Source organism: Lathyrus oleraceus, chromosome 6, assembly GCF_024323335.1.
Source record: "Lathyrus oleraceus cultivar Zhongwan6 chromosome 6, CAAS_Psat_ZW6_1.0, whole genome shotgun sequence".
In the NCBI taxonomy this organism is placed as follows: domain Eukaryota; kingdom Viridiplantae; phylum Streptophyta; class Magnoliopsida; order Fabales; family Fabaceae; genus Lathyrus; species Lathyrus oleraceus.
Genome location: NC_066584.1, coordinates 36,280,798 through 36,305,251, shown reverse-complemented (window position 1 = coordinate 36,305,251; position 24,454 = coordinate 36,280,798). Strand labels below are relative to the sequence as shown.

Sequence of the window (24,454 nt, the reverse complement as noted above, 5' to 3'; positions counted from 1 at the left end):
TTATCAAATCCGACCACAAAGAGAAGTGGGAAGGAAATGGAGCAGTTACAGAAGTAATGGAGAACACGCGCATTAGATTTCTTTTTTCCATCATTGAGACGTTTCGACAATTTTTCAGGCACATGGCTCTAGGCTCACAAGTTAGGGCGTTGACCTTTTTCTATAGGGAATTCCAGTGCACTTGAGTTCACTTGTACTCTCAATGTGAAATTTGACTGTTGATTATAACAGAAACATTTGTTAGCTCAGATTTCCATAATTCAGTTAGTAGTCACTTTGTTCTGATGATTATAAATGTGTTTGATAGTTCTAAGTATGAGAGGTTTTCTAGCAGTTTCCTTGATAGATAAACTTCTCTTGATGGGTCTTCCTTCAACGCTCTCCTTTCTAATGACAATATTTAAGATGATCGCACAGTCAGTTCCACACCTACTCTTTCTATAGCTATATGAGATTTAACTTCCCCTACTTTGACTCAACTAGAGAAGTAAGTTGTTGTCTTGAACAACGAAGAGGCTCGAACTTTCATCAGGACTTACCGCACCATTTATGACCAAAATCTAAGTGATTTTGAGATTAATTATCATCTTATGCATGTGACCCAACATGCTGTGGTCGATTGGCTCAGGCCATCAAACATCTTTCAGGTTGGCGAGATACCTCTAAAGACTATTGATCTTATGGACACAGTTAGTTATAGCAAGTATAACTAGGTGAGCTCTGAAATACTAGAAACCCCTTCTACTTTAGATAATCCTGCAGCAGTGAGGGAGGCTAATATAAAAGTAGATCATTCCGTGTCAGACAAAAGGATACATATCAGCTTTATGGAGTGCTATATTTCTTTCTATGAATGTTTGTTGACACGGATAATTTTTTTGCTGCCTTTGTTCGAGTTCAAAGTGAAGGTTTTGAGGTTTTTGAAGGTTGCCCCCTCACAACTTCATTCTGGCACCTTGGATTTTATAAAGGCGTTCCAACTTTGGACCAAGTACCGATTGAAATTTTGTTGTCAGGAGGACAGATGTTGGACCAGATGTTTGAAACAACATGTGCAATTGATTTATGACAAATAACAGATCCTAGGGACAAATGTCAGACACGATGTCTGGGACAATGTACACTAGACAATCCAATTTTTCAACCAAGTTACAACAACTTAACTTATACAAGATGATAGAGCCAAAAAGCAATAAAGAACACAAGAAATTGGTAACCTAGTTCAACCACACATATGTATGGGGGACACTTTACCCAAGAAAGAAAACTCACTACTTCGAAATAGTACAATTAGTCTTATAAGAACATCAACCCCATGATATTCAATGTCTCTTCCTAATCCTAATGACTTTCTATTTAAAACTCTCCCTAAATATGATAATCCCTCTCACTTTCTCTCAATCACTAACCCCTAATGATCAACTTCAATAACAACTCTATTGATTGTTGAATTTACAACTCAACTAAGACAAACCAATAACTATGTCAAATTACTGAAACATAGTGTGGTGTACATAAGTTAGATTCAACACTAATCTTTATGATAGCATTAGCGTGGAATACAAAAAATAGAAACACTTTGTTCTCAAGCTTATAAAACTAATATCTTTGGACAAAGTTTTACAACTCAACAAGGAAACTAACCTCTACGCCTTAAGATATAAATGAAGGCGCTAAAGTGGTGCACAATAATAACTTAAACAAAAACTCAAAAATATAAATCCTAACACTAAGAGTCTCTGATAAGTGCATACCTCAAACTCTAGGTCGGAGTCTCCTTAAATAGCAATGAAATTTTAGATTTTTCTTTGTTGGATTTCAGATTTAATTTTGTCTAAAATAATGGCAGATGTTGTTGGATTTGATTTGCTCCATAAAAATCTCCAACAAAAAATATGATGAGACGTTAGACCCAAACCAATTCAACATCTCTCTAATACATATGTGATATATAAACTCTTGTACTATTTATAAACAAATCGATGTGGGATTTTAGTTTTTTTTTTTTTACATCTCAACTTTTTCATTTGTATATACTATTTCGATTTCACTTCCATCTTCGGGTTGCTGATAAAATATTCAAAAAATACTAATTAAACTAGAAGTGAAAAACCATTACACAAAAATATTTCTCAAATTATATATCACTTCATGGTGCTCAAGTTCGTTTGCAAATATGGCCATATCACCATTTTTATAAAGGCACACCATATGTAAACAATCCTTAAAACAATGTCTTGAAAGTTTCTCATAACTAGTCTTAAATAATTGAGTCCAGGACTCTTGAACTTCATACTCCTTCATCTTCCATAAAATAAAATCATTTTGTTGGGAACTGTGAGCAAACAAAAACATTCCATCAAAACCTTAACAACTGGTTGAATAATTGGCACCTCAACAAAGAAAGAAAGTAAATGAAGGCTACTTACTTGGAATTCTCAATTCTATAGAAAATAAATAAATGAAGAAAGCATTTTTGTTTTAATATTGATATGCGATAAAGGCTAAAGTCTCACGTTGATTTGTTTATAAATAATATAAGAGTTTATATATCACATACATATTAAGTATGTTGTCTTAAGTGGATTAGAGAGATATTAGATTGGCTAAAGTCTCATGTTTTTGGTTAATCAAAACTCTATTCATATGAAAAGGAATTATAATAGGAAGAATTATGCCATAATCACTATTCTTCATTAGCTTCTTCTTTTAAACCTCTGTTGGTTGTTCAATATTGGGAGGACCTCCAACCTGACCATCAACTTTCCCTTCAATGGCAACTCCTTGTATGAATATCATAAAGTCCATAAGTGGTAATTCAACAACATGAGTAAGATGTTGAAACCTTTTTTGTGACATCTTGGTTTGCTTCTAAAGTTAACAAACTCCATAAATGTTTCCTTCTTCAATTTTGAGATCAGTACATATATGAAAACTTTCTATGCAACAACTCTCAAGCCTTCTTTACAATGGCTTAGTTTCAGTTTCTAACATATCTTTTATGATGTCTGAAACATGATCTTCAACATTCTACTCTACAATGCCAACAACCATCTTCATCTTAAAAAAATTTCTTTCTCTTATGGCTGTCACAAAATGTAACATAGTTTATTTCTCCTATCAACTGTCTATTGCAGCTACTTTCAAAATAACAATCTTAACAAGAGAATACCTTGTGGGAGGAACAAGCGACATGAACAAGAATATTAGGCTCTCCAAGCCAAACTTATGGATGATGCCTTTGAGACTTATCATTCCACTAAGTATGCATATGTTAATGGTGTGGTTGACTACCATACAACTTATAATAGTACAAAGGAATGGAGGAGACACAATTAATGTAGTGATAATCATGTTTGACCAAATATCGAAATATGTTACCTGACATTGTGCAATCTGCTTTCTGGGTAGGAATAACACACTTTGAATTTGATGGCTCACCAGTATGTATAACCTCTTTCATGTCTTTGAAGGTCACAACATTATTTGCTTGATTAGATTCACCTTCTTCATCATTAGTTACATTGAATATTCTTCTTTGTTTCCTTGAAACACTTGAGCATTCAGCTTGAATATGTCCAAATTCTTTGCAATTAAGACATTGGATCCCTTTGCACTTGAATGAGTAGTTGGGATTTTGTCTTTCACCATATTTTTCTTTATGCTGAATATTTTGACATTTGTAGGCACATTATTCTCAGATATCTTGTCAAGTTTTCTTATAACTTTAGTAAAGATCTTGTTTAGCAAGAACTCAAAGGGAGGATGATATGGTTGTGGATGAAGTTTCAAATGTAAGAATTTGTTTAGAGATAGATATCCAACATGAACATATTCAACAAAAGCACATGCCCAAAAGCTATTTTAGAAACAAGGTAGATGGAATGGAAAAAATCGATAAGGTATTGAAAGCCATTTATGCCTTGTTCACTGTTACATAGCCGAAGAAGATATGAGAACAACATCATCAATACCTAAAGTTCATGGAAATCCTACCAAACAAAAGGAAAAAGAAAGATGATGTGTTATTTGTGTCATATATGTCGCCCCTAGCAGAGAAGCAAGTGGTCAAGCTAAGGACCTTAAATAAGCGTTGTGTAGGAGGCAACTCATGGACTAGTGTTATTTAGCTTTATTTTAATTTTTGATTTGCTACCTTATCAGTGTTATTATGGAAAAAGAATAGAAAAATCCACTATAAAAGAATGAACAAAAGTGACCATCATGGAAACTCCCTTGCATATTGACATTTGACAAAGAAAAGAGAAGCATACCACTTGCACTCAATCTCCAAATACTTCAGCTAGTAAGGCTTGAGCCAAAACTTTCCATTGTTCCATTTTATTCTTATGAGAGTATCCATACATTAGTTATTTTCAAGAATTTTCATTATTTCTTATTCGAGTATATTGGTCTCATAAATACACATTGAGACAATTGTTTGTAAACACTCTAACCCTTTTTAAGATACCATGTTTAATATGATTATATTATTTGCTAACCACTTTGAGCTTAAGCCCTTCTTTCAGTGACATAGCCATGCTATATAACCAATTGACTTGAAATATTAAATATTTTCACCCTATTTAGAGTTAGGTAGAAATTTTTAGTTTCCTTGTCTAATGCAAAATAATAAGTTTGAAGTTTCTCTTTGAAGGTAGCAACATTTATGTTTGGGTTTGGGGTACTAGAGAAATTGATAAAAAAGAAAAAGAAAAAAAACAAGAAGTTAAAAATGATTTCTTCAATTTTTTTATAGAAAAGATTGAAAAATATGATCAACAAAAAGAATTTTCTAGTACCAAGTGAGCAAGAAAGAGTGATATGGAAGGATTTTGGTAACAAAAGTAAAACTAGGTACTTAACTCCAAAGATTTAAGCCTACTATCCTAAATTATCTTAACCTGGCATAAGCCACGTTACAATCTTGAAAAGACCTCAAAAGTGTGTGTTTAAATATGACTTTGAATGATTCGATTAGAAATTTTACAAACTCATTATTAAATGTTTTTGTACGTTGATTGTATTATTACACTGTCAAATTGAGTGCATATATGTGAGATGAGAGACATGTTGAGTACTTGTATATTTGAAAGAACTTTTATGAGTTACTTGGATTGAATCTGGGAACGGAAGTGTTGATCAACAAAAATAAGAAAGGTCACATTCATTGGTAAGGGTAAGCACTTTAATTATGATGAAATGTTCAATGTGCAAACATGTTACTTGAGGACAAGCAACAAAGTAAGTTCGAGGTTGTGATGGAATTTATTATTACTTGATTTTTATTAGCAAATTCGGATGAAAGCATTGAAATAATGAGCAAAAGTCATGTCAAGTGTGAAGAATGGAGCAAAAACTAAGAGTGGAAAATATGTGACTAAGAAAAATTATGAAGAAAAAGAGAAGAAAAAAAGAAGTTGTACCCCTGGATTTCACACGCACGTGTTGCATCCCATCGTGCTACGATGAAAGCCTCGTCATGGTGCGGTGAAATCCATCAGGGTGCAATGTTGCGCTACTCTTACACACAAAGTTTTCTATAAATAAGGATTTTTATGTACTTTTGAGGAATTCCAAATTTTGATAAGGAAAGTGATGGCTTGGGATACCATAGTTACGATTTTGAGGTTTTTGGAAGCCATTGAAGACCTTTATCTTCCTTGATTTTCAAATTCTCTCCTTCTAAACTCATGGTATTTGTTATATTCACTATGAGTAGCTAGATTCCTTAGATTATGTCTTTTTAAACAAACTTGTTTGTACTTATTGGACCATACAACTCTTCGATGTTAATCAAATTATTTTATGTTATTGGTATTATTTATTTGTCCTTGTGTATGTATTGACGAATGCACGAATTAATATCAGATGAGTAGGTATTTTTGACTGTTAGTCTACTGGTCGAAACTAGGGCAATTATTCAACTTTGTAATTAACTAGGAATAGGTAATTAGAAATTGTGACTTTTGAATTAATGAACTTATAACACCTAATTTAACTCTGAATTGACCTAAGAAATCAGGGAATTATTGTGTAGATTAGTGAATTGGCCTAAGAAATTAGGAAATTTAGGGTTTTAATTTTAGTCTTCTCAAATCTGTCATAGCATTAACGCTTATTCTTTTCATCTTCTTCGCCAGGTACATCTCATCTCTTCTTCACTAATCTCTTTTGTCTCATTTTCTTTCTTTTTATCTTCTCATTTTATATTACTTTTCTCTTTTCCAATTTAACTTTTTATCATGCCTTTTCTTCTCCAATTTCTCATCTCTTCTATTCTTTCTTTTTCATCTTCTTAATTCTCTTATCTCTTCTGTTTCTTTCCTGTTTCATTCTAATATTTTTGATATTGTTTTATATTTTTTATTTCACTTTTGTCTAATATAATTTTTATATATTACCTAGGAAGTTGTTGTCCAAAAAATGATGAGTTTTTTTTTTATTATTTGGTAATGTATTAATAACTAAACACAGAGTATGTCGTCATATATATATATATATATATATATATAAAATACAATTTTGTTACATTACTAAACACTGCAATAAAATGACAATTATAGGTCTGGTTTCTTTTCAACCATTATTCTATATTCTCTTAATAAAATTCCAACTATATAACCGATTTTCCCTCTCATTCTTCTCCCCCATGCTTCTCTAATTTTTCTCCGAACCTCAAAACTAAGGCACCTGAAAAATGTCAAAGGCGGTGGCTTACATCCTACTAGCCACCGCCACAATAATTTTCTTCAAATTTATTTCTCCATTGAAACATGAAGAAGAAAAAGGTAGCCTTAGTAGAAGGTTCGGTTACAAAATATTAGAAAGAGCGCCAATTTTCGACCCTATTGTAACAAAGATTGAGAGAGAAGTAGAGCAAATAAAACAACAACAAAAGATGAATTTTGATAATAATAATAATAAGGTTGTTGTTCCTGATACGGGTTTGGAAAGTACAACCTCGATTAATGAGGTTGCGGAAACATATCAATTTCTTACCTCTGGTGGTAAGTTGAATACCACATTAAGGTTAATGATTTTGTTTCCTTTGTTAGATAGAGAAACCAAAGATGGTTTTATTGTTTCTAATGAGTTGGAAAGTTGGATTACTCAAAGAGCTTTGGAAAGATTGGATTATTCTACACAAACTGAATTGGAATCTAAGGATAAAGATGGTGATTCGTCTCTCTCGTTCAGAGAATATCTACCTCATTTATCTGAAGAAGATATAGGTAATTTTTTTCTTTAAATTATATATAGTTCAGATTATTGATTATTTGATTTATATAAAAAATGATTTTTTTCTTATAATAGAGAAAAATGAAACAACACATGGTGAAGCAGGATGGTGGATGAAGAAATTTGAAAGTGCGGATTCTGATCATAATGGCCTTCTTAATTTCACAGAGCTTAGAGAGTAATAAATAATTTCAACATTTCTTTTTCCATATTCAATTTTTTTTATATAAATATATTTTATTTTTTCTTCTTGTTGGAACAGTTTTTTGCATCCAGAAGATAGCAAAAATCCAGAAATGTTGAAATGGATGGTTACAGATAGATTTAAGTAAGCTTTATTGTTTTGTCCAATATATTAAATTTGAACCCTTATATTGTTTTTATTATGACTTTAATTTGTTTGTGATATAGGCGTATGGATAATCATGAAATGGATGGGAAATTAAGTTTCAATGAATTTGAAGAGAATGTATATAGTACATATGAAACCTATATGGATTTTGAAACCTATGGAGTTGATGTACCTAAAGTAACTGATAAATTTGCTGAGCTTGATGTGAATAAGGACCAGTAAGTAATTTTAAATTTTATGGTTAAGTAATTATTGGTTTTTAATCTCTATGCTAATTAAATTACTATTATGTGTTATGATTTTTGCAGATTTATAACACCTGAAGAATTGTTGCCTATACTTCCTTATATCTACCCTGGAGAGTTAGCCTTTGCTAAATATTATACATATTATTTGATGAATGAGGTGAGTTGATGTTTTTTAAATTGCGATCTGCAACTGCAATTGTAATTATCATATAAAAAATTTAGAATTCACATTCATAATTGTGACAGTATTTGAGATTGCTGGTCTTGTTTGATGCAGGCGGATGATAATGAAGATAAGAAATTGACATTAGAGGAGATGATAAATCATGAATTTATTTTCTATAACACAGTTCATGCAGATGGTCATGCGGAAAGTGATGATGATCATGATGAGCTATGATTAAGAATCAATGAAAATGTAGTGAATTAGTTCTTCTTATTTTGGTTTTGTAAAAAAAAAAAAAAAAAGAGAATGAAGGGTAATCCAATTTTTTCTCACATTTTTAGCCTTTCTTTTTAACTTGATGGATCATGAATTAACATTCTCACGAGGAAGCTTCTACCCCTAAATAAAGATGTAGTAAAATCTTCGTCATCAAATTATTGGTAAAAAAGTCTCTTTCAAAATTTGGGTTCAATTCATAAGGTTAACGTTGGATTGATTTAAGTAATTTTAATTGAATTATTTGTATGTTAACGTTGGATAGATTGAGAAACATTTGATACAAAAAAAGATGGTCTAAGAACCCTAAAGGTTATTCCCTACAGCTCATACGGTGCGAATGAGTAATTAAAATATCTAATTGTGCACATAACGTTAAAAACATAAGTCTACGGTTTGATGAATATAATACTAACCTAAATTGTGAATCATGAGTTCAATTTGTTTATATGCAATAGAATTGATAGCCACCTTGTGAGTAGGCAATGTTGAACATTGATGGTTTAGGTTTGAGGGGAACCAATATTTTAGCCTTAACATGAAGTGTTGATATGTTGAGGTTCATAAGATTCAGTGTAAGCTTTATTAGGCAGTGTTGATATGTTTAGGTTCGTGATAACCAGTGTTGATCCTTGATTTTGTAGTAGGTTTATGAGAACCAATGTTGATCCTTGATTTCATAGTAGGTTTGTGAGAATCAATTTTGATCTTTGATGTTGTATTAGGTTTGTGAGAACCAGTGTTGAGCCGTGTTATTGTAATAGATTCGTGAGAACCAATGTTGATCATATTGTTGTAACTAGTATGGAGGATATAGAGGATATGATGGATATATTTTCATTTGTTTGTCATTAGCATGCATTATAATATTGAAGTTAGGATGGAACTTCAGTCTGGTGATTTTTCAACCTTAGTTTGGCGATCTTTCGACCTTGGTCTGGCAATTTATGACTTCGGTCCGGAGATTTATGACTTCGGTCTTACGTAGTAGACTTCGGTGCAGTGTTCAAGATCACTCGGTAACATATCTCTGATGTCCAATGATTGATACCACATGTATGGGAGTATAGGAAACAAGCATTTCATACTTAATTTTGTCTATATTGTGAATTTTATATCTATGTTGATTATAAGTAATATTGTGTACTATCCTTGTTGTTTCTACACCATTTAATGTACGAAATATACTTTCACCCCTTATTATTTCCATGTGTCCACCTATATACATTTATGTAGATAATTCCCAGGTTGAGATTGATGAGTGATCGTTGCGTTTGTGGAGGATGTCATAGTTGACATCTTCAATTTGTTTTAGTTATGATTATGTTTTTGTTGAATCTTTGTCAAACATTAGTATTATTATGTATTATGTTATGATATTGTAACATCGGGTTGGGAATACTTTTTTATGTGTTATGATTTATTTTTAAATGAATTACTATGTTATGTTTTGAGTTTAAAAAAAAACATTTTGCCTTTGAAAATAAAGTTGAATGTTCTGTCAATGTGACACCCTTATTTAATCTGAACATTTTCTGCAATATTTTATAAATTATTATTATGGTTTATGGTGTTACAATAATCACATACTCATGTGGAGGATATCTTTGAGATCTTCTCAACTCAGATTTAACCGATGGCTCAAGTGAAACCTTTTCAACTTGCTCATCATGATAAGGTTCTTGGTTTTTGTTAACATTATCATCGTTTAAATGCATATCTCCCTAATCAGCAAAATTTCAATTATCCGTGTAACTTCTACCATCAGATTTTGGCTTCTCTGTTTATCAAAATCTTTAATAGTTTGGTGTTCAAGAAATATCACATCACGAATTCTGATAATTTTCTTGCCAGATGGATCCCACAATCTATAACGAAACTCTTAATGACCATAACCTATAAACGCACATTGTTTAGATCTTTTATCAATCTTGGATATCTCATCTCTTGGAATGTGAACAAAAGTCATGCAGCCAAACACTCTCAAGTAACCATAAGAGACAGTTTTCCCTGTACATACTCTATTTGGAACATCATCATTTTTCACACCCCAAAATTTGCCATACTTTTTTTATTCAATTTGTTTGGCTTATGGTTTTGTTCATTTGCATACTTGTTTCTATTTGATCATGCATTCATCGACATTTGCATATGGTAACAAATTTATACCAAATGTTCGATGATAATAGATTTAATTGGTTTAAGTGGATTTTCAAGGTGGATAATATTTGGTATTTATTCAGTTTTATTTGTCGTATTACTTGTGGTGTGGATCATCTCTTTATTTTAGATTCATAGGTATTTCTGAGGGTTGCTTGGTTTCAAAGAAAATGGCAAAGTTGGAATACGAGTAAGATTTCAGTCATTTATTAAAAATGTCATTTCTCAAAAATACTAAAAATCATAGGTTAAACCACTCAAAATTCAAGCCAAAGTGGTAGAAAATTCAAGGCAAAGGCATTACTAGTGACTATTTGCCTTACATCCTAACTTGGTACTTTTGCTAAACTTCAACATCATTGGTCTCTAACTACTCTTAACTACCTATTTCTCCACAATCCATCCATTTACCTAATTACCCTTAACTACCATAACTTCCAAACTAACACAAACTTCTAAACATCCTAGTCACTATTAACTATTAATCCCATGGTTGAAATTGATGATTCGCAACTTAGGATTAAATTAATTTCTAACAATTGATAAAACCAATTACTTGGATCACAATCCAAGGATGATCATTCACCTGTCAAGTCTATATAAACATGTTATTTCTCATAATTTTGGCCTTAGCTAATATCACTAACCTAATTTATAAAATTCACAATTAACCATTATTTTTTTTTACCATTTTTCTCTTATTTTTCTCTCTCAATTCATCTTCTCTCTCACCCTCACTAAAGTTCATTTTCATCATCATTTATAACTTCACATTGAAGTTCTAAAATGGTGGAACTTATCCATCAACAATTCTATATTATCATCAACAATTATCAGTCAACAATACAAACATTATTCATCAATATTATGCACTCATGATTTATCTTCTACATTCACTCATCGTCAAGAATAATTATCAAACCTTTAAAATTAATTGGATTAATGAAGCTTATTCTTGAAGTATTCTGGGTTTCTTTTTGTCGTTTCGATTTTCAACACTAACCGGAGCAAACCTTCGCTCCGTCGGTAATCCTTTATCTCTTCCACACCATTACTATGAATTATTGGATGTTTTCTTGTTGATTAATTTAAGCTACTATTTTAGAATTACTTATTAGAATAATCACTTATTTTGGTATAGAACACATAAACTTGAAAATAATGATTTTTTGATTCTTAATTATTACTAACATGTGAATATACCATTTTAATCGTTTTTTTTCGCTGAACATGAATATATAACTAGTTTTTCGTTCTGGTGTATATTTCAACCGAACCGACGTATTCTTTAATCGAATTTTTTTGTACGCTTTCGCAGCTTTTTCGATGTAATTCATAGCTTATTTCACAATTTGCAGTATGTATTTGATTTCTTTGTAAAATTCTGATTTCAACCATATATTAACTCATCGAATTCGAAACCGATATTTCAAGCATGTTTTTACTTGTTCTATTAGCTTTAGTTCGTAGCTTTTTTCAATATATTTAGTAGCCTTAGAAAATACGTTAATATCTTTAATTTTCAATATATCAGTAGCTTTTTTTTAATATATTAATAGCTTATGATATCAACTATGCATTAGATTAGTAACATAACTTATTTCATGATCTGACATTAACAATCCTAATATATCCGTGTAATCGATGTATTGGATATTCATGGTTGTTGTGTTGCGATTCACATCGGTTTAGCATATGCACGAGATAAACATGTTACACACAAAATATACAACAATTTATTCTTTCCATTCCATGTTACTAATATCACCTTTTTATCTTATCTTAATTATGGGTTTTTACTTAATATAATATAGTTACACTTCTAACTAATATTACTTTAACTTTTCTTTAATACAATAACACCCCATGTCAATTTTGAATTGGTAACTAAATCAAATTTAGAAAATAATCATATGTATTTTCCCACAAAAATTATTATAGGATTCTTTTGTTTGATAATAAAAATAGAATTTTAATTCTCTTGATTAATTAGGATTAGATTAGATTAGATTATATTTAATTAGAATTAATCTTGATCTCTTCATTTTTATGATCTTTAATTCATAGTTTCATGATGCTTGTTTGATTCTTCTTAATAGTTTGTCTTAATTCATGGCTTGATTTCCCTTGTTTGATTTAATTATTTGATCAAATATACTTTGATCAATTAATTAGATTAATAACTTCAGAATATTTTAATATTACTTTCTCATGAATTTACATGATCCCTTAGCTTAAGATTTGTTTATAGGCAATTGATTCAATTAACTAATTAATCATTGGATTGTTGTACATAGTCTAGCTAATTTCTCTGAATCTCACTGATTAGTGTTGATCAAAGGTCACTTTGGTCAACCAAATCCTTTGTATTGTGTTGTAATCCCCAAGCCTATTCAAAGTGATCAAAAGACATTTTTATCACTTGATATGGCAAGTCTATTGCGCTCAAGCTCTATTGGATATGTTGAATCTCAAAAGCTCAAGATCTCAGGGTTCGTATGCAAGATCAAGACTTCAAGTCAACATCAGTTAAGCATAGCTAGCAACGCGGACTACTTCTCAAGCACGATAAAGATATCAACACTTGACGATCATAACTCAGAGTGTGTGGCACGAGCCTTAAGAAATGAGATTGAAGAATTTCATTAACTCATTCTGAATATATTTGGGTACGAGACGCTTGACCCAGTTGCTCATCGAATCACCTTTATTCATAGACTTTAGCACAATTTGAATTACGTGATTTTCAAGTTTTCTTATACAACAAGTAGCATCGCATCATTAAGATCAACACACATGATCTCCTATTAGCAACTTGTTAATTTTAATTCTAGCTGCACGTTATAAGCCTTAAGCAACAAACAATGGATGAGAGTGGAGAATTCCATTAACTCATTCTGGATATCCTTGGGTACGGGATGCTTGACCTAGTTGCTCAAGGTATTCGCCTTTGTTCATAGACTTTAGTGCAATTTGAATCACATAATTGATAAGTCTTCTTCAAGCAAGTATCAAACATACAACACTTCAATAATGGAGCACTTCTGCTGTTAGCAACTTGCGGTTGTACACCCTCTTTCATTCAATTTTTTACCTTGAGAGGTGATAAAACTTGGCACTTGTTCTTTTCCTTGTAAGGTGGTAAACCTTGGCAATTCAATTTTGTGCCTTGTAAGGTGGTAAACTTTGGCAGTTGCCTTGTAAGGTGATAAACCTTGACATTTGTTTCTCTTTACCCTATAAGGTGTTAAACCTTGGCAATCCAATTCAGTTCTTTGCCTTGAGAGTCATAAGCTCTGGCATCTGTTCCTTGCCTTGAGAGGTGGTAAACCTTGGCATTTCAATTCCTTGCCTTCATAATTATAAACTCTGGTAGTGATACCTTACCTAGAAGGTTGTGAACCTTGGCACTCCTTTTCAGCCTCGAAGGATTGTGTACCCTGGCAAATCAATCTATTTTCCTTTGTTTCAGCCGTAGTAGGTTGAACTACGATTGCTCTGATTTTATCATTGCACGATGAGAATATGTAGGCACGAGGGTTCGAATCCTCCACAAGCATACTTATTTATTCCTTCTGCCTTAGGGCATTCCCTCCATTCATCTCCATGGGGCATTAATCACAACCTACATTCATATTCTACCTTCATTCACTTCACATGGTATACCCTATTCATTGAGCCAAATACAATATCTTTTTGTGCTTCATCTTGTATCTCCTTATGAGCCAAGAGTTGTTTGTGCTGTAAAACCAAACACTTAATTCCTTTCTTTTCGGTTGTTCCAATACAGTGATACCATGTCATAGGCCCCTCACTTGTTGGTTCATACCAGTTTACTCTTGGTTCATATTTCACCCCTTTTTGGAGTTCAAATCATATTATCCTTTGGTTTAGATCATAACTTTATCACAACTTATTTTCACCTCCCACCACTAGTTCTATGAACTACAGAGCTCTGAATTCCTCATTGCACTGTGAGGATACATAGGCATGAGGGCCCTAATCCTCACCGAGTACTCTAGCTATTTCCTTTCCTTCATTCTTTTGTGAGTAATCCTTCATATATGACACCCATTCGAGCTAAGAACAATCAAAACGGTTCCCATGGAGTACCATGGATGTTAGGGGTGCTAATACTTTCCCCTTGCATAACCGACTTCCTTACCCAACATATCTCCTTCCCTCGTGTTTTATCGATGTTTTCCCTTTCCTTCGGGAATAAATAAAGTTCGATGGTGACTCTGTTGTATGTTCAAGCGTGCGATGCGTCCAGGTATATTTCTGCTAGCTTCACAATCAAGTGGAATAGAAGGAGAAAAGATTAATCAAATCCACTGCAAGAAATGGTAAGTATTTGAAAAAATATTTGAAAAATACAATCCTATGCTACAGGAAATTCGAATTTCAACATAATAATATGCATAAATACGAAATGCCAAAGTGGTGCCAAAATGTCAGTCATTACAAGAAAAAATTACAATCCAAAATATTGAAAATTCAGAATATGCTTAAGCAGAAAATATAGATTTAAAGTCTTCAAGTTTGGCCTTGGAGAACGTAAGCCTGGTGTTCAATCGGTCACTTGCCTCTTCTAAAATGTCAACCTCATTCCCTAGTCGGAGATCAACTTCACCATGTTTAATGCCCTTGGTAGCTTCTTGATCAATGATCTCTCTGATGGGCGGTAATTTGTCCCATTCAAGCTCAGCCTTTTTCTTTTCCAAACTTTCAATTTCTTTGTTTAGTTCAGCAATTCGGGCACGACGACTTGAAATTTGGTCATCGAAAGTTGATTCTCAAGTTTATCGACCTCTTTTTGAGGTTTATATCTTAACAAACCTAGTCGAAGTAAACTTCGAATTGAAACAGGAACTGAACCATGGGATATAGGACTTTTTGCTTGTTAAGTTCAGTCAGCAACTTCTGAATATCTGTGCCAAGTCGAGCATCTCCTTCGATAGCATTGAGGAGGTTGACTTCAAATATGTTATCTTTTGAGTTGTCGGATCAGGAGGTTCACCGATACTTCATTTGAGTCAACCAAAGAAGCATTAGAAGAGTTTGAAGATCTTGTTCCAGTCGAAAGCATGTGTAGTTTTTGAAGCCTCCTTAAAACCTCTACAGGATTCTTCCGTTTAATGGCCAAATTTTCTTCTTGACTAAGAGAAGTGTTAGAGGAAGAATCTTGGATGATAGGTTGAGTTGGATTCCCTCCGACAGCAGTAGGTTAGTTTTCCTTCTCCATTTGAATATTTTTGACAACATGTTCGGTTGGCTCTTCATCCACCACCTCAAAGCCCTTTCCAATTTTTAGATTTTTCTGGGACAAATTACCATGAACAAAGGCTAGTGTTTCGTTGAATTATTGAATCCATTGGGGAGATAATTTGGTGGCATCGACCTCCACTTCAAAATTTGGCTCTTTGGAAGCGCTTGCATCTTCACCATCTCGATTGATCTCTGGATGAACAGAGGAGAGACTAGAGTCAATGAACTCCAACCAGTGAATGAGAGAGAAAGTGGGAGTCAAACTTTCAATACATTTTGGCTTGTCTTCTACGGTCTCTTTCGAATGTGGTTGTACCTGAAAGAAGAGGAACGATTAGTTTCGATAGTAAAAAATGAAATTGACAAGTGATAAATACAAGTAATACCTCAGTTTCCTTAGTCTCTTTCTCTTTGATATGGTGGCCTTCTTGTTGCTTGCCTCGTTTCTTCTTGTCAGACTTGACCAGGTATTGACCTTCCTTGTCAGTAGGATCAATAGTATAAATGTGTTTCTCCTTGGGTTGATCTTTCTTTCGAATGGTGCCCTTCTTTTTGTTGAAACCTGGTTTAGGAAAAAGGCTTAGGTTTAGAGTTCAAAAGATCTAATTTTTTTCGCTATCATATGAACTCTCAACCTCAACCAAGATCTCTACTAGATCCAACTCAACCTAGAAAGTTTGGTTGTTTAGTTCTAACGAATCATCGAAACCAAAAGTTAAGGAAATCATATACATACCTGTGTCGATGTAACCTTTGTGGTTTTCTTATTTTTATTGGGTTTAGTGGTTATGGGGCAACCTTGGTCACATTCCCGACTCTGAAAAGAAGACGAAGTGTTAAAGTCATCTTGAAATTAGCCAACACACAAATGGAGAAAAAGACTTGCTTTTTTCCTCTAGGGGTCTTCTTCTTTTTTGACCTCACCAGCATTAGATGGGCCTTCAACATTGCTTTCGCCATGTGTTTCAGTTTCACCTATAATGAAAACGTATGAGAGGTCGAAGGGATAAATAGAAAGGAATCAAAAATTGGTTGATGTGTACCTGATTTTTTCTTAGGGTTTTCCTGCAGGTTGGAGAAGCCAATCGTCAACCTCCTGCGAAAGTTTTCTTCAGAAAAGTCATCTTGAAAATGGTTCGACCACCAATTATTGAACTTCACTATGGAGTAGAAGGAAGGTTGGAATCAGAATGTGGGCAGTTCGAGAGCTTGTTGACGTGTGAACGCCATACATTCTCTGTACTCTTGAACAAAAAAAATTCTCTCTGACCAACAAATTTCGTTTTCCCAAGTGTAAGAGATTTTGACAACATTTTCCTGAAACCAAATTGCCTTGCCACTAAGTTTGGTAGGTAACCAATGAAGCCAAAACCAGTGGTCCCTATCTCGATGCGGGTGGATAGGAGCGTAAGGGTTTAAAAAGTTGCCCAAACAACATTCGACGTTGCAGCTGTGGAAGGAGTCACACTAGCGAACCTGTTACGAAACCAAGTAGGGCCAACACATCGATCTAGGAATGATCCCATGGTCGAAACAAAAGTTTTGGAGTCGAGAAATAAATTGATATACTTCATAAGCGATATTTATGAATGAGTGTCGTCTGGGGTAACTAAGGCAAGACGAGTGTCTTCATGCTTCTAGCATCATTCTCTTCCATTAAAGCCTTCAAGATGGTCACCTCTAACTTTGGTACAAATGTGGCATTCAACCAAATTTGTAAGAGCCACAAGGGGCCAGATAGAAGATATCTTTTGTTGGTCTCAGGGAGGTGTTTTAGTTTGTAAGATGCGGTACCTAACGATTGGTATATAGTGGCTAGAAGCAACTTGCCAAGAGATGTCTTTGGACCTCATGGAGTTGAATTTATAAGGGGACATACTTTTTGGTTATTTGCAAAGAGCTCGAGTAAAAGAAATATTAAGAGAGCCAAAGGGTTAGAAAAAGCAATGTGCTCTTGGTCAGAGACCTTTTCTATTTTGGTCTTATGATGGTCGGTAATTCAATTTTTTAAGTTGAATCGTTCAAAGACGACCTCATTTACAGTTTCACTATTGGGGTGAAGGTTTCACCTGTGGGTCGAAGCCCAGTGATAGCTGCTACGTCGAACAGAATAGTTGAATCACATCGAAAATGCCTAGGTTTTCTCATTGTTCCTTCTTCTTTTTTTGGACTTTGTCGAGCTAGGCAAGATATTCCTTATTTTGGGGATGAGGTGCTAATTGAAAGATGCACTAGGCGTTTTCATAAAATTTAGGTCGAGAGAGCGTTCTTCGAACGCGGAGGGCATGGTAACAGGATAACATGGAAATAAATTCTTCACCTTCTCAGGGTGTGATTGAGCAGTGGGAAATGAATCTAGGAAAACTAAGAGTTTATCATAAAGGGAGAAGAGAATGAGTACCTATTTAGCCTAGATGGAGATTTTCTCCTTGGAGTGTGGTGGTCCAGGTAAGAAATCTTTCCCCTTTTCCTCCTCTGATGTCAGAATCGTGAATGCCAGGGGGTTCTTGCCAATAACTGGTATGGAGGTGGTGAAAGTAGTCATTGTTTCTCTTGAATCTTTTTTGAAAAGAAGTCTGAGAACATTAATGCGTGTGAATGCTTGGAGTTAGAAGAGTTTTAAATGAACAACTGAGGTTGGTATTTATAGAGGAGAGTGCATGAGTAACTGTCAGAAAAGTGGCATACATGTGGCAATGGGAGACGATTCCTCTTCAGGAAGTGGAAGAGTTAGTGGGCTAAGTTATTGCCCACTCTCTTAGGAAGTAGGAGCAATGACAGGTTTTGTTGGAAAAAACCTTGTTGAGTGGATGTTTGTGGAAATACACAATGATGATGCTAACGTCAACGAAGGGATTTGAACAGTATCGAAAATCGAAGCAAAAATTCCATATTTCTCCCTTTCAACATTTATGTGGTTGAAAAATGACATTTCGAGGGAATATTTGTTACCTCATATTTTCGACACAGATGAAAAAATGTGAGTATTCAGGGTTAAATTTGGCCATAATGGAAATTTTCAAGGTTTTACCTAGAGTCAAAATAGTTATTTTTTACCAGGAGACCACTTAACCTTTTAGGGAGAATTCCCTGTCGGGGGAGGTTGGGAAGTTGGTCAAGAAGTCCATGGAAAACCTTGGTCAAAGCACAAGACTTAGTGAAATTTGGGGTTACTAGTTGATGTGGCTCGTATTTTTATCGAAGAAAGTTGGATAAGATCATACGGTTATTTAGGAACACATGGAGACCTGCCAAAGACTAAAGTTTCATGAAGTCGAAGACGTGACAAGTTTTGTTGAGTCGGTCGTTATAGATGATTATGTTAGGATTAATATATAAACAATATTAGTTTATAGTTTAAGGATTCCGTAATTTTACACAAATTCTATAGACTCAAAGTATCCAAGTGTTTAGCGAGAAGATATTGATTTTGAAAATATATGTATTTTCGCTTAATTTTATGAATTGAATTCCTTATTTTAAGTCATTTACTGCATTAAAAGTTATTTTTAAGTTCTTTTCATTTTTGACTTTAACGTCAAATGTGTTTCATACTTATAATTTTTGTACAATCTGTCATGAAATTTGTTCGAATTGAATCCCTTAAGTGAAATACAATTTGTCTTTGTTTATCAAATTTCACAATAAATACCTATTGGAGATAAAGAAACAACATTCAATGCACTTCTTCTTCATCTTGAGAACACTTATTACTACTTATTACTTTAGGGAAAAGGATTGTCTCCGGTGAAAGTGTTCACCGGAGAAATAATAGTGTTATATCTGACCTTTAAAAATCAAACTTCAATTGTTTTATATATTTTTTTTTTGTGTGATATAGATCTCACTGCACACACTTTACACGGGATACAATCTTCTCCTTTACTTTAGACTGTGATGAAATGGAATATCACGTATTAATATGATATTTGATGTTATTCGGTGTTTTGGACCGGTAATGGGTGGCTGCTAGTCTCACATTTTTTTCTATATAAATCTTTAGTGTTTATATAGATTAAACAAATAATATAAAATGTAGACTTGTAGGTTAGAGAGTCCTTACAAGGATTTGAGTTAAATATAGAAAAATTATTTTAAAATTTATATTAAATAATCTTCAAATAAATTTTTAAGTAAAGTTAAATAATTTTTTTAAATTATTCTATAAAAAATATTTAATAATAAATTGTTCTAATAATCATCGTTGCATTATTAAAAATATATTTTATGTCCTAATCATCACTTTCACGTCAATAAAATTGAACGGAGACCAATAAATTTAAATAAATATGCATTTAAGGGACAAAAAACTTATTTTTAAAATTAAATAACTAAAAATTAAAAATTATTAAATTAAAGACCAAAAATGTTTTTAAACATTATATATATATATATATATATATATATATATATATATATATATATATATATATATATATATATATATATATATATATATATATATATATATATATATATATATATATATATATATAAATATATATATATATATATATATATATATATATATATATATATATATATATATATATATATATATAAAGTTATTTTATATATTTATTTTGTTATATGGTTCAAAAGAATTTAAAAGTTATTTTATATGTTTATCAATATATTTTTTAATTTGTATGAGGGTTATAATTCGAATTAAATATACTCCATTTTAAAATTATTATATGGTAAGTTATAATTTTATAATCACTCAAAATTAGAAATTTTGTGTTTAACTATATATGATCTTTTTATAAAAAAATATTTATGAAATTTTCATCTTTAAATATTATATGACTTATATTAAAAATTGGGTTCAACTCATCTCTATAAAACCGACTTTAAAAATTAGGATTATTCCCACTTAAAAAACAACACATGAAAGTGTTGGGAGTTGTAATGAAGGCATACCAAATGTCGCAATTAAGGCGACTAAGGGCGGACTTCAATGAAGACGAAAATTCGAACACAACCCTCACAGTCGGGGCTCAATGAGCCTAAAGCGTGGACGACTGAGGAAGTCCAACAAGTGATCTAAGATATGCTCTAATATCATCTCAAAAAATTAGGTTATCCATACAAATCAGTTTGTAAGATGATGATTGTTCTCACGTATAAACCCAACACATATTATATCTCTAAATAATGTGAGAATAGATTTACTCTTTCAAACGTAACACAATAAAAGTATTGGGGTTATAATATACAATAAAAGTAAATCAAATGTCGCAATTAAGATCACTAAAAACAAATCACAAAGAAAGCAGAAATTTTAACAACTTATATAAATGTCATAAAGATAAAAATATAAATTAATAAAATATCTTTCATCCTATTATAAAGCAAACATAAGATCTCTACCGAAATTATAAAGTTCTGACAACTGTCATTTTACAAATTTTGTATAATAAATTTAAACAGTTTAAATTTTAAGATATTATATAGTGTTTATAAAGTTTGGGTAAAATAATAGAACTAGTTGAAAAATGAAATAATGGAAGAAAAAGACATGTAAAAAAAAATAATGGAATGAAAAAGACTTGTTAACAAGGTGTAGCGTGTCAGAAAAATATGGTCCCACGTAATGTCACCGCTTGCTTCCCCCATTTTCCTGTAACATTCATTGTATTGAAACTTCAAACAAACAAAACCAAAACGATAAACTCAACCTTGTTCATAATTGTGACATCAAAGTCACATAAAAACACAAAATAGAATAAAAAACAGATACTACTAATTGGAAAGACAAGAAAAAAATAGATGTTTTTTGGCTTAGAGATTCACATATAGTCAAAATTACAGTCCAAATTTGTTGAACATTCAAAGAACCAAAACAACCTATAATTTATAGTACCTTTGAATTTGATGGTATCTTGAAAGTTAAAGAAATCGAATAAGGTATTCTCTCTCTAACCTTGCTAGCTTTTGTTTATGATCTGAATTATCTGATTTTGGGTTGTTTAGTTCGATTTTTTGTCATAATTGAAACTTGAATTTGAATTTGATAAACAAACTCTGATTCCAATTTGTTAGTCTTGTTCTGTTTATGCACAAGCGATTACGAGTTTTTTTGTGGATAGATAGATTGCATCTAATGTTTCTAGTTTATTTCTGACTGATTCAACAGATGAATTCTCCATAAAATAGCTCATAATCTGATCGAGAAGTAATGGCATCTGCAGAAGCTAGAGCTGGTTATGCAGTTAATCGTTGTTTCACACGAGATTTCAGTATGTCCCCTTCTGATTATCAATCTCCGGTTTCGAAAAAACTGGAATCTGATTTTATTCATAGTGATGATTCCACTGATTCTGACATGAAATGGTGGCTACATGTCAAAACTAACTTGGGCAGTGATGCAAATTATTCCTGGGAGTCTAAGTTCGATGCTTTTAATGTCGATATCGGGAGCGATCAATCGGTCAAAAACCTTGATTCGCTTTCGTGTGTTGGAAGTGTTACTAATACTATAGCTTTAGAGCAGCAATGGAATGTGTATCCAAAATGTATACAGAAAATCAATGATACTAAAACCGCGAAAATTGAGGCTGCTTTGAACAATGACTTGCATTTAGCACCTAGGAAGAAAATCGAAGGGGAGTTCTGGTTTTCGGATGATGTTAGTAGTGTCTTGGTCTCAAAACAATGTAAAAGTACATCGTCTGATTTGGAATCGTATTGGTTGCGAGGTGAAAAAACTCGACCTTGGTGGGACACTACAGGAAAAGACGACTTAGGTTACTTGGTTGCGAAGAAATCTCGTGACAATGACAATGACAAGAATGTTGTATCCTCTTTGAGCCGGAAATGTGAGACGCGTTCTTCGGAAGCGGATGGTTGTCAGTCTACAACCTTGACTTCTGGCTATTCATTTCAGGATTCAAACAGAACTTTCAGGTAATGCTATAAAAGAACACATTGCTTAGTTTTATTGATTACTATGCCATAAGACTTTGTATGAAACTGTTATGTTATACACATTTTCAGTTCTAGCGAGAGCAAAGACTCTGATTCAAGCAACATGAATACCGAGAGCACGGCCAAGGCAGAGCTACTGAAAGCCTTATGTCGATCCCAAACTCGGGCGAGAGAGGCTGAAAAGGCAGCACAGGAAGCCTGCGACGAGAAGGAGCAAATATCGGCGTTATTTTTCAAACAGGCTTTGCAACTATTTGCTTACAAGCAATGGCTGCATGTTTTGCAGCTGGAGAATATATGTCTTCAGTTCAAGAACAAAAACCAGCCATTGATGGACTGGGACAACCTCTTTTCCTGTAGGACTGGAAAACAACACAGGAAGAATCGAGGAAAGGTTACGGATAGAAGAAGACGAGGGATCGGAAAATGTGTTTTCGCTTTCGCCGTTGGTTTGGCTCTTGCTGGTGCAGGTTTGCTTCTTGGTTGGACCATTGGATGCATGTTTCCATCCTTTTAAATGTCACTATCTGTTGTAATGATTCACTAGTTTTGTCTCTGAAATTGTGAAATTGTAGAACATTATGAAAAACAACCTATGCACATATACAGAAAGTTTTATATTCTTTAGATTACTAGATTGTTAGATTATGATAGACTTTGTACTAGTAAGTTAGGAGTTGCCAAATGAACTCAAAATTACTTGTTTCTTGTTATTTGTAGAACAATATGAAAAACTACTTTATATTCTTTGGAAATGAGGAGTTTTATATGTTAGGAAAAACAGAGCATAGAGAAAAAAGAGGAACATAATAACAATGTTGTTGTCAAATCACAATTAGATAATAAAATTATGTGAAAATTGTTACAATATATAAACTATTCTTAATCATTTCAAAACTCCAGTACATTTGTATTTTGCAAAGTAAATATTTAATTATTTCTCATAACACTCTAAAATAAGAGTACAAGAGAAAATATAAAAATAATACATAAATTTTTATTGTCTTCACCGACAATCATACTCCATAAAGAGTATAGTTATTTGAAATTACATCACTTCAAAAATTTTCACATTATCTTCATTGATAATCATAGTTTTAAAAAATTATTATACTCCATTTAAAGAAGAGTATACTTCATTTGAAACTAAATCACTTCAAGAATTTTCACCTGACAATTACAATTTTAAAAAACTATCACACTCCATCTAAAGAAGAGTATACTTCACTTAAAGTTAAATCACTTTAAGAATTTTTCCATGTTGAAAACTAGGTTGAAAATTTATGGTGCAACTTCCATGTTGGTCGGAAGCTCTTCAACCATCGACATAAATGGATAGAATGTTGGATTTATAAGAGAGAGAATCCATTTATCAAACACCTTAAGGTTTTGGGCTGAGATGTGTCGTCTCCCTCTCTTGTAATCCTGGAGCATTAGTTTCATTGATGATCCCGTCTTTCCCGGACTCTCCAACAGTAGTAGAGCCGTGGTTTAGGTTTGTGAGGAAGTAAGAGCTGGATCCGATGTTGGATCCTATCATAGGATGTGGGGGACTTACACTTGTGGGGGAGAATGTTGCGTTCAAGTGTGAGTGATTAAAGTTTCATATCACCTATAAATGGGTAGAATGTTGGATTTATAAAAGAGAATACTCATTTATCAAACACCTTAAGATTTTGGGTTGAGATGTGGTATCTCCCTTTCTTGTGATCTTGGAGCATTAGTCTCATTAGTGCTCCCAGACTCTCCAACACCATTTTCTTGATATAGTCCTTCAAGTTTCTCCCAGAGCTCTTTGGATGACGACGTACC

General features: G+C 32.9%; 2 protein-coding genes across 3 annotated transcripts; both read left to right on the top strand.

Annotated features, from left to right (window-relative positions):
* The first annotated feature begins 6,656 nt into the window (after positions 1 to 6,656).
* LOC127091935 (uncharacterized) lies at positions 6,657 to 8,388 on the top strand. Its single transcript, XM_051030681.1, has 6 exons — positions 6,657 to 7,235; positions 7,318 to 7,420; positions 7,505 to 7,570; positions 7,654 to 7,812; positions 7,903 to 7,999; positions 8,120 to 8,388. Exons 1-6 carry the CDS (start codon positions 6,701 to 6,703, stop codon positions 8,240 to 8,242), a joined length of 1,083 nt encoding a protein of 360 aa, XP_050886638.1. The 5' UTR covers positions 6,657 to 6,700; the 3' UTR covers positions 8,243 to 8,388.
* A 12,914-nt stretch (positions 8,389 to 21,302) lies between these two features.
* LOC127091934 (uncharacterized) lies at positions 21,303 to 23,397 on the top strand. Of its 2 annotated transcripts, none has more exons than XM_051030679.1 (3): positions 21,303 to 21,622; positions 21,852 to 22,621; positions 22,712 to 23,397. In XM_051030679.1, exons 2-3 carry the CDS (start codon positions 21,894 to 21,896, stop codon positions 23,157 to 23,159), a joined length of 1,176 nt encoding a protein of 391 aa, XP_050886636.1. In that variant the 5' UTR covers positions 21,303 to 21,622; positions 21,852 to 21,893; the 3' UTR covers positions 23,160 to 23,397. The 2 variants fall into 2 exon arrangements, with proteins under 2 accessions (XP_050886636.1, XP_050886637.1); XM_051030680.1 differs by having other exon boundaries at positions 21,829 to 22,621.
* Positions 23,398 to 24,454: the final 1,057 nt, after the last annotated feature.